At 44.1% G+C, this 11,625-nt stretch overlaps 1 protein-coding gene across 2 annotated transcripts in view; it reads right to left on the bottom strand.

Annotated features, from left to right (window-relative positions):
• The window catches only part of PCDH1 (protocadherin 1), a gene marked incomplete at its 5' end in the record, with an annotated part of 305,412 nt that extends 294,460 nt beyond the window's left edge, over window positions 1-10,952 (bottom strand). For both annotated transcript variants that reach the window (XM_082256090.1, XM_082256093.1), the window contains one exon: window positions 10,901-10,952. In XM_082256090.1, the coding sequence (XP_082112216.1) occupies window positions 10,901-10,952 (52 nt within the window). The remainder of the gene's footprint in view (window positions 1-10,900) is intronic.
• Window positions 10,953-11,625: the final 673 nt, after the last annotated feature.

Below are 11,625 nucleotides of genomic sequence, written 5' to 3'. Positions count from 1 at the left end.
AGGCCGTTTGGTTACTAGAAATTTTTTTCTTTTTTCTCTTAAGCAGCTTTTTGTTTTTTTCATACAACATACCGTACGCTCAGATTTTCTGCAGTCACAATGTTAAGATTTATCTGCAATCGACTATTAAGTTTGATCTGATGGATAGTTATGAAGATTATAGGGAAATTAGAACGGTTAGAATGGACGCTGAAAAAAAAAAAAAAAAAAAAACACGAAAGCTGTTCTGGAAAAGAATGAGTTAAATTAGCGCCCCCATCATTTATTTCGAAAATGCACTTTTTATTGGTTTCCCCTTCTCTCTCATTTATGTGCAGCACTCAGCAAACATCTGTTTTATAAACGGTCAAACGGCTACAGTTTTACAACGCCTGACGTCTATTCCCATCAACGTAAAATGCTTGTTTGTGTGATCACTTATAATCCAAGACAGAACCCTGAATAATTATTGCGCGTCTAATGTCCCTGTTCTACGGCAAAGCGCTGTCAATCTGAAGTGTCAGAATTGAGCGAAGAGACTTGATTCTGCTGCACAGCTTCATTACGTGTGCACATAAATTTGGGGAAAGTACAGTCTCAAAAACCATGTATACATAAAGATGACAATACAGCTGCCCACCTGTTCTATGGCTCTACAATGCCTCTAGTGGCTGTCAGAACGATTACAGCCTCCACTAACCATTGCCAAATGAGAAAAAAAAAATAAAAATAACAGAAAAATAATGATCATCACACAATTAGGTGTTCCGGTATCATCTAAAATGTTCAGAAACTAAGCTACAAAATAAAGGACACCGACGTTTTCGAAAGGGGTGCCCATCGCTTGAGGGTGGCAGAATAAAAGCATGCATTTAAATATGAGAAAAAAAAAAAAGGGCTTGCTTCGATGCACAGTATTTTGTTTCATAGTGTTCTTTCGGCTATATTACTTATATTCCCTCTCTTAACGTGAAGATTCAGCGGAGTAACCAAGAGCGGCAAAATGGCACCGGACCCGTCAGATTAACCCTTCTGAAACTACATACACCAAAAATATAAAATTTCCTTTATTATTTCCACTTTTCACAACAGAAACTACTACAAAGTATATATATTATATATATATATATATATATATATATATATATATATATATATATATATATATATATATATATTATTTATTTTTTTATATTGTAAAGCACTGCACATACTGTTGGCGCTATATAAATTCAGAATAGTAATAATAATAAAAATATTAAATAAGGGAAATACTTAAAAGCTTGACGCCTCCTAATGTCATCTATTGCTAAATAGGTCCTTTGCCACTATACACACACACACACACACACACACACACACACACCTATGATAATCAGTTCTAGCCATGCCTCATTGGAGCTATAAAGTACTACCAAACGCTGTATACCCCAGAGGGTTCAGAAATATAGGCTCTGTGTTAAGTAGCCAGGCATCAGATAGATGACCAATCCTAAATAATTAACATGGTATTGCTTTTCCCTATAGATCTGTGGTTACCAATTAAAAAAAAAAAAAAAAGGCACATCGTAGTACAAAAACACACAAAACGTATCGGGTTAATCTTCACGTTACATGTTAATTACGATAGTACGTTGGCTTATTTATTAGTAACGTAAAGAGGAGCATCACCATGTAAACCCATTGAAACCAGAGTCGCCTTCAGCAACCACGCTGATCAGTGGTTTCCATCGGTTGTCGCGATTACGCGCGCAAGAATGCCAAGTGTATTAAACAGGAGCAGTGAACAACGCGCAAACCGCCGCACACTACAGCAACCAATCGTCAAACGGCTTTCTCTACGCTGCTTACTCTGAATCAATAAAAGAGGAAATTTGATTGGCAGCAGACATTTACTATACTAGGTCTGTACAGGCACCAACATATAGGATATCCTTGTCCATAATTGTAGCTGTCTAGCCGGTAAGCAATCAAAATGTAACATTCACAAACAGGGGGGGGGGGGGGATATAGAATTGACGGGTCCAGCATGTTTTAAATGATGGAATGGACTTTCTGCAGGTTCAACACCAATCACGAAGAGCCAACCCGAAATAAAGCAGTAGGTCTACTTCTGTGTCAAAACAAGAGATTTACGGTAATTTCTCCACTTTTTTCTCTATAAGGCCCGACTCGCCCAGCATATTGAAGGAGTTTATCTACAAATCTGGGTGATTCAAAGTGCTACCATCTCAAAAGGAGGGGTGGGGGGGGAGAATATATACACACACACAATATATATCTATCACACACACACACACAGCTTTCGCCAAAGCTTTCACTGCGTTCTAGGAAGCCAGCTCCTGTCATCCATTATAACAGTACATTAGAAGTGTGCATTGTATTCAATTACATACATAATCACGCTACGTTTTATGAGATTCCCTGTACCGTGCTGGCTGCTTTTTGGCACAGCACATAGAAAATAAACTGCAGATCCTGAAAAACAGCGAACGAGATGGAGAGACATAACACAGAATCAAGGATCAGGCATAATACTATCAAATTTAAGCCTTTAATATGCCATGATTTGGCGCATTAAAAAGGTAATTTTTTTTTTTAAAAATGAATATAAAGCCAACCGCACTAGGCATGTACGCCTATCCGCACATATACATCTTTAATAAAATACACAGCTTACTGGCTATGTTTACGTCTGACGCATATACACTCACATACTGCAGTTAATAAATTGGGTGTCTTTAATAAAAGACAAAAAAATAATACGCAAAGAGAAGCGCTGCAACCAATTAGCAATTATCTCGCATCGTCTTTGATTGCTTCAAAGTGACGTGCGATTGGTTGCCACGGGTTACTGCACTTCATCGCGCTCTGTGCTGCCTTGTTAGGCAAGCCCGTATGTGCAAAGCAGCTTCTGATCTTTCACGGCGTCACTCAATTTTTATTTCACCATACAGCCATCATTAATAATCTAACGCTCGCACTGAGGGAGTGCGTAGCCAAGTACATAAATTCATATATATTCTAGTCACTGCCTTGTGAAAAATCACTAAGAACGCAGGCACGGCCAATATCGTAGAGGGGGGCTGTGGAGACTGGGTGGGGTTGAAGCTACAGGTGACAGCTTGGAGAAAGCAGGTTTAATATTGCAAATACACAGACACCGAGGCTTTATGTTGAGACAACAAGTGTTAAGCGGATCTCAGTGGCTTCCTTGCCGACGCTGGCCGCGATTCTTCCCCCCCCCCATACCAAAAACGCACTCGCTGGCTCTGATTTTCTCCCGATAAGCAAGCGCACATTCAAAAAGCAAATACGCCAGCCCTACGTCTTTAAACGCCTTCATTTTTTCCATTCTTAATCTGACTTGACAGGGGAATCCTACATACCGATAGCTTATTTCAACCTAAGCAACGCAGCTTAAGCATTTACGAACGACTGAATACAAAAGCTGTTGAATCTGATTTCTATACACGCATAAGAAAGAAAAAAAAAAACACGACATGTTCGTTACGAATAATCCTCTTCCTTTACTCTACTGGCAGACACAGACCACAGTTGGCGAACCGTGATTAGCCAGCCTCTATAACACAGCCTGACTTTCACTGCCGCGGAGCACAAGTGGAATGCTGTAGTCGCTAGATAATTGATAGCTCTAGAGGCGAATGGACTTTCATTATCCGGCAGGGGAAGAAAAAAAAAAAAAAAAAGTGGCACAAATCCCCCCTCCCCGCCAAACAATTCCCAGACTAAGGACCAAAGCATATCCCCAAGTGACTGAGCGTCGGTGGAAGCAAAATCAACCGCTGCAGTGCCTTGAACAAGATATTAGACATACGTTCTATATTTATAATACAACAAACCTCCTGGACCTTAATCTACCGCCCGTCTATGTGGCCAAGAACGGCAAGCGTTAAATCTGTGCGGTTCGAAAGAGATCAATACTTCCATTGTTACGCATTTCTCCCCTGCATTGTGTTTGGTAAACAACTAAATACACATAACGGCAATACAAAAGAGGGAACATGATTAAAAAAAAGCAATAATGAAAGCGTTCACGGAGACCCGTTCGTTAGGCAGAAAAGAACAGCCCAGCGAGGTTGATCGCATCTCATTTTAGGTAAGACGCGAGTGGAGGGGGGGGGGGGGGGGGATTCAGGGATAGGTCGGGACTGGCAGCTCTTAAGAGTCTGCAGCAGCTGAGCCAGACGTTCATTAAAATCAGGAAGGATGGGGACATGACAACCAGAGAGATTGCAAGCTTTTGTGTACGTACACAACAGAGGTGTGACCTACACCGCTGAGTGACCACCAAACCAGCCAACATTCCAATGTCTTTCAAGTCAACCGTGCCTATTTAATGAAGCAGAGGACCGTGCAAAGTGCAGTGGTAACCAACAGTAACCCATAGCAACCTGTCGGTAATCAATATAGAAGCATCACTGGTTGCTATGGGTGACTGCACTTGGTACTTAACGATCAATAGAGCCTTCTCGGCTTCATTTACAAGAACCATCAAAAATGACATTACTTTAATACGAATATCTCATCAGGTCTACCATGATCGTGGCTTTGCCTATGACGAGGGATCTTGTCAGGGCTACCATGATCGTGGCTTTGCCTATGACGAGGGATCTTGTCAGGGCTACCATGATCGTGGCTTTGCCTATGACGAGGGTTCTTGTCAGGGCTACCATGATCGTGGCTTTGCCTAGGACGAGGGACCTGCCTATTGCAACCAAATGGATGGGAGCAAATGAAAAAATATAGAAAACATATATAGAAAAAAAAAAAAAAAAGGAAAACAACTCATGGAGTCCATCCAAACATGGAACGTATCTTGCCCATTTCGTATCTTGCCCATTTCGAGGGAACAGGAAATAGATTTGCTAATTAAGATGAACTTCCTCAGTATCCCACCATCTGTGAACTGGGTAGACGAAGTCGGAAGGTTTTAATGAAAAACATAAATAGTTAAAATAGGAGGGGGAAAAAAGGCACTCCATGTAGCAACAGCAAGGTTATAGAACAGGTGCTACATATTGCACTCATCAGCAATACCTTGGGTTAAAGAGCAAACATTTCCCACATGCTACACAAAAATAAAAGCAATGCAAAAAAGAGAAAAGAAAAAGAAGAAGAGGATATATGCACAAGAATGAATAAGCTGGCTGCCTCTCTCTATCAACCCACCCAAATAATACACCACCACCATTCTCACGTGAGATCTGGACAAATTAGAAATTAAATAATGTATGTCATTCCATAGACCCCTATAGCTTGTCAAATATTCTATAATGCATTAGGATAACAAATCCATATCCCTGCATTTAACCCACCGAATCTACATGGCTTGATCAGTTCTAGGCATAACGTTCGCTAACCACTAGAAAAGTGCCTCGATCAATGATTTCATTAAAATGGGTTTAAATTGCAAGACAAGAGCAATAAATTCGACAAGAATTCCAACTCAAGCTGGAACACACTTTGTTTTTTAGTATCAGTGCAAGAAAAAGCTGTGTCACGATTCCTGATGGACAGGCATATAGGATCTTTAAAAAATTTGACACGCCATACATGATCTGTCCGCCAATACATCACCTTTATCATCGTGGCAGCAATTCTGATGCGTCTTCCCAAGTGCCAAGTCATAAGAACTGTTTATGGCAGTCAGACTGGCTTATTTTAATGGCATTCGCTGATTAAATAAGTCTCTTGGCCAACTTGCCAGTGGGTAATGTAAGGATTGTTTTAAATACTGAGAAGACGACATAAAATGCCACATATTGTCCAATAAAAAGAAGCAGAGGAGGAGATGGGGGGACAAAATTGCACTAGAATTGGCAAAAAAAAAAAAAGCCTTACATAAAATAGGAGTGTGACGGTTTTCAATGCCTGGAAAGGTGGATGTCACAGCAGGTACGTATAGAACAACATAGGTTTGGAAGAGGTGGATGGTACATATAGAACATCAGTGGGTTTCACATTGGAATATTGGATGCCACAGCAATCATATATAGAACGGTGGTGGGTTTTGATGGTTGGAAAAGGTGAGTGCTACATCAGGTACATACAGGGCGATGGTGGGTTTCCAATGATTGGAAAAAGGTGAGTGCTACATCAGGTACATATAGGGCAACAGTGGGTTTTCAATGTTTGGAAAAAGGGGAATGGTACAGCAGGTACATATAGAACGTCGGTGGGTTTCCTATTATTGGAATAGAGGATGCTACAGCAAGCATATCTAGAACTGTGGTGGGTTTTGATGGTTGGAAAAGGTGAATGCTACATCAGGTACATATAGGGCGACGGTGGGTTTCCAATGATTGGAAAAAGTGAGTGCTACAGAGGGCACATATAGAATGATGTTGGGATTAGAAAAAGGTAGATGCCTCAGCAGGTACATATGGAAAGAGGTTGGGTTTCGAAGATTAGAAAAGGTGGATACCACAGCAGTTACATATGGAAAGATGTTGGGATTCGAAGATTAGAAAAGGTGGCTACCACAGCAGGTACATATGGAAAGATGTTGGGTTTCGAAGATTAGAAAAGGTGGATACCACAGCAGCTACATATGGAAAGATGTTGGGTTTCGAAGATTAGAAAAGGTGGATACCACAGCAGGTACATATGGAAAGATGTTGGGTTTCGAAGATTAGAAAAGGTGGATACCACAGCAGCTACATATGGAAAGATGTTGGGTTTCGAAGATTAGAAAAGGTGGATACCACAGCAGCTACATATGGAAAGATGTTGGGTTTCGAAGATTAGAAAAGGTGGATACCACAGCAGGTACATATGGAAAGATGTTGGGTTTCGAAGATTAGAAAAGGTGGCTACCACAGCAGGTACATATGGAAAGATACTGGTTTCGAAGATTAGAAAAGGTGGATGCCACAGCATATAGAACGCTGGTTGGTTTCAGATGACTGGAAAAAGGTAGATGCTACAGCAGGTGCATCCAAGGATAAGACTAATGTAGTCACTGTAATAACTGGAGTGAGAAGACCCCCAGCCCTGCACTGAACTACTCCCTGACTAACCGGCTGGATCAGTGCTCACAAGACACCTGCAGGCATCTCCTGCCTATCTGAGAAGGTGCAGCTGCTTTCCCCACCGCTGGCAGTGCAAAGCCAGGAAACCCGAGCTGAGAAGGTAAAGCTAGGTTATGCAGGCTTGCAATCTGCTCTGTGGAATATCTCACAACCTTCTTCCTCCCACCCACCCTTGGTGCTTTTCACCAGCATACATATGTTATAGTGTTCCTAGCAGAAGCATTTACCTCCATGCATATATCCTATATCACAATACTGCCTCCGAATACAGCTCAATTACAGCTACAGAGCCTGACCACTGCTAGAGACAGCACAGCACTAGATGCCTGTGTCATACTGCTTATGCAAGTCTGTATGGACATAGCCAGCTACTGCTGAAAGAAAAAGGCAATGGACTCCCATTCTATTAGACCTGCAATGAGTGTTATTTATGAATCTATATGTAGAATAAGAGGTGGTCATCTGGGCTACACCAGGGTCTCCCCTCCCCATACCCTATCTCAATCACATCCACTCTTTATAGTACATCAAGCATCACTCTGTATTACTGTGACATGTCTGTGTGATCATATTTCTGGGGTACAGATCACACAGCCCCTCCACCACCCTCTGGAGTAACAAGAGGAATATAGGAATGCTCTGATCAGCCTATATGCAAGAGGTCCTGCACACAAGCCATGTCCATCACATCCCTTGCTTCGTACATCATCACTCTACACTACTGTGACATGTCAGTGTGTGATCATCTGTATTACTGGGGTGCAGATTACACAGCCCCCCCCCAAGTACTGAAGCTTTTATCTATACAATATGGGAGAATATAGGAATGTTCTGATCAGCATCCCATTGACCATGCAAGGGGTCCTGCACTGCACTCAAGCCATGTCCATCACATCCCTTGCTTCGTACATCATCACTCTACACTATGGTGACATGTCAGTGTGTGATCATCTGTATTACTGGGGTCACACAGCCCCCCCCCCCCCCTCCGAGTACTGAGGCTTTCATCTATACAATATGGGAGAATATAGGAATGTTCTGATCAGCATCCCATTGACCATGCAAGGGGTCCTGCACTGCACACAAGCCATGTCCATCACATCCCTTGCTTCGTACATCACTCTACACTATGGTGACATGTCAGTGTGTGATCATCTGTATTACTGGGGTCACACAGCCCCCCCCCCCCCCGGAGTACTGAGGCTTTCATCTATACAATATGGGAGAATATAGGAATGTTCTGATCGGCATCCCATTGACCATGCAAGGGGTCCTGCACTGCACACAAGCCATGTCCATCACATCCACTCCTTGGTACATCATCAAGCATTGCGCTACACTACTGTGACATGTCAGTGTAATTAGCTGTATTACTGGGGTACTGAATCACACAGACCCCCCCCCCCCCCCGGAGTGCTGAAGCTTTCCATTCTGTACAGCAATTATAGGAATGTTCTGATCAGCCTCCCTATAACAGTGTATGGGGTTCTGTTCTGCACACAAGCCATGACTAGAAAGCATCTCTAATACTGTGACAGGTCAGTGTGATCATCTGTTATAGTGGGGTACAAATCACACAACCAACCACCCAGTTCAGTGCTGAGGCTCTCCTCCCTAGACAGCATAGAGAATATAGGAATGTTCTGATCTGCCTTCCTAGGACCAAGCAAGGGGTCCTGCTCTGCAAACAAGCCATGTCCATCACATCCACTCCTTGATACATCTTCAAGTATCCACTGTGATATGTAATAATCAGTATTACCGGGGTGCAGATCACACAGCCCCCCACCCTGTGGAGTACGGACGCTCTCCTCCCTATACAGCATAGAGATAATAGGAATGATACGATCTGCCTCTTAGGACCATGCAAGGGGTCCTGATCTGCACACGAGCCAAGTCAATCATATAGTCTACTGTGACATGTCAGTGATCATCTTCTGTAGAGTGATCATCTTCTGTATTGTCAGGGTGCAGATCCCTCTGGAGTGGAGGTGCTCCTCTATATACATAGGGAATGTAGGAATGATCTGACCATGCATGGAGTCCCGCTATGCACACAAGCCAGCCCATCACATCATCAAGCATCACTCCACAATACTGTGACACGTCAGAGTGATCATTATATTTTTGGGGTGCAGGTCCCTCTGGGGTAGAAAGGTTTTCTTCTATATACATAGGGACTATAGAGATGATCTCATAACTAGTCCTTAGTACATCATCAAGCATCACCATGCACTACTGTGACAGGTCAGTGATCTTCTATATTTGTGGGGTGCAGATTGCTCTGAGGTAGAGAGGTTCTCCTCTTTATACAGAGGGAATACAGAAATGATCTGACCATGCATGGGATCCTGCTCTGCACACAAGCCAGCCCATTATATCCTGTCCTTTGTACATCAAGCATCACTCCATACTACTGTGACAGATCTGTATTTGTGGGGTGCAGATGTGGAGTAGGGATTCCCTCCTGTATAGACATAAGGAATCTAGGGGTTATGTGATCACCCCCCCTAGGACCATGCATGGGGTCCTGTTCTGCACACAAGCCAGTCCATTGCACATCAAACATCACTCCATACTAGTGTGGCATGTCTATATTTTTGGGGTGCAGATCTGTGTGTAGTAGCAATTCCCCCCACTATAGACATAGGGAATTAGGGGTGATGTGATAAGCCCCCTAAGACCATGCAAGGGGTCCTACTCTGCTCTCAAGCCAGCCCATTACATCCAGTCCTTCGTACATCATCAAGCATCACTGTATACTAGTGTGACATGTCTGTAATTTTGGGGTGCCGGTGTGTGTAGTAGCGATTTTCCCCACTATAGACATAAGGAATCTAGGGGGGGGGGGGGGGTAATGTGATCAGCCCCCCTAGGACCATGCAAGGGATCCTACTCTGCTGACAAGCCAGCCCAGTACATCCAGTCCTTAGTACATCATCAATAATCACTCCATACTACTGTGACATGTCTGTATTTTTGGGGTGTAGTAGCGATTCCCCCACTATAGACATAAGGAATCTAGGGGGTGATGTGATCAGCCCCCCCTAGGACCATGCAAGGGATCCTACTCTGCTGACAAGCCAGCCCATTACATCCAGTCCTTAGTACATCATCAAGCATCACTCCATACTACTGTGACATGACTGTATTTTTGGGGTGTAGTAGCAAATCCCCCCACTATAGACATAAGGAATCTAGGGGGTAATGAGATCAGCCCCCCTAGGACCATGCAAGGGATCCTACTCTGCTTACAAGCCAGCCCATTACATCCAGTCCTTAGTACATCATCAATAATCACTCCATACTACTGTGACATGTCTGTATTTTTGGGGTGCAGATTTGTGTGTAGTAGTGATTCCCTTCTCTATAGCCATAAGGAATCTAGGGGTGATGTGATCAGCCCCCTTAGGTCGTGCTCTGCTGAGTGGAAGTAAGTGGGGTTCCCCAGCTCTGATAAGAAGTGTCTGTATAAATGACATAAGGGGGTGCTAGGACACCCCCATCCATAGGTAGCAGTGAAGGACCATTGATGGTTAGTATTCCTCGGTCTCCTGTACAAAGAATGTCCTGGACGATCAGACTCTCCCAGCAGCAGAAAGCAGCAATCCAAGGCATCCATCCCCACTTGCAGCAGCCGGCTGACACCCCCACATTGGGGTACAGCGCCCCCCACTTCTCCATCATGTGGGTGGGGGTGACGCCCTATGACTTAAAGGGGTGCTCCATGAAGTCCCCCCATCAGCAAGCAGATGATGTGTCCAATAAGTATCCGATGAGCGATTCCAGCCTCCCACCCCCGATCGCACGCTTTTTGGGGGGGCTCCTCCAAACTAGATCTAGTAGTTGTTTTAGGGCTTCCTTACCTGTGTTGTCCCCCTGTCTCCTCCAGCCGCCTCCCCCTTCAGCGCTCCTCATCGCTCGGGCTGGCTTGTCACATCCACAAAGTCCCAGAGAAACGATGGTGAGAGTCTTGCAGTGTGTGTGTGAGTGTGTGCCGGCGTCTCCCCTGCGATCACCCCCCTCCTCCTGCGCTGAGGATGGAGAGCTCCGTCCTGTAGAGTGTAGAGCTGTGTATGAGCCGGGAGAAGAGCGGAGTCCACTGTCTGTGTGCGGGGGGAGGAGCCGGCCGGGATCAGCACTCTACCAGCAGCATCCCTTCCCTGCCTCTCTCCATGCAAAGCTGCCAGCTGCTTGTTGCATGCCTTAACTCTGCAAATGGGGGCTTCTCTTCCTTCTCACCGCCTTAACAAACACAGCCAGCCGCTCCTCCCCTCTCCCCCCTCCCCTCCTCCTCTACTTGTTTGATCCAAAGGATGGGGGGGGGGGAGGAAAAAAAAATAATCATTCCATTGCAATATTTCTGGGTGTTACAATCACAGCCTCATTCTGCAAGGCTGTGATCTGATGGAGGATTCATCCAAGTCACAGACATCGGATCGTCTATGGGTCTGCATGGAGTTTGCATGATTTCCTCCCTCCCAAGATCTGCTGGTAGGTTCATTGGCTCCTGTCTAATGCTGGATACACACTATACAATTGTCTTTAGATTTTTCTTTTCCTTTAGATTTACCAAAACCATATAATATGA

This window comes from Pelophylax lessonae (assembly GCF_965119305.1).
Source record: "Pelophylax lessonae genome assembly, chromosome: 4".
Classification (NCBI taxonomy): Eukaryota; Metazoa; Chordata; class Amphibia; order Anura; family Ranidae; genus Pelophylax; species Pelophylax lessonae.
This window is presented reverse-complemented; position numbering and strand designations above follow the sequence as displayed.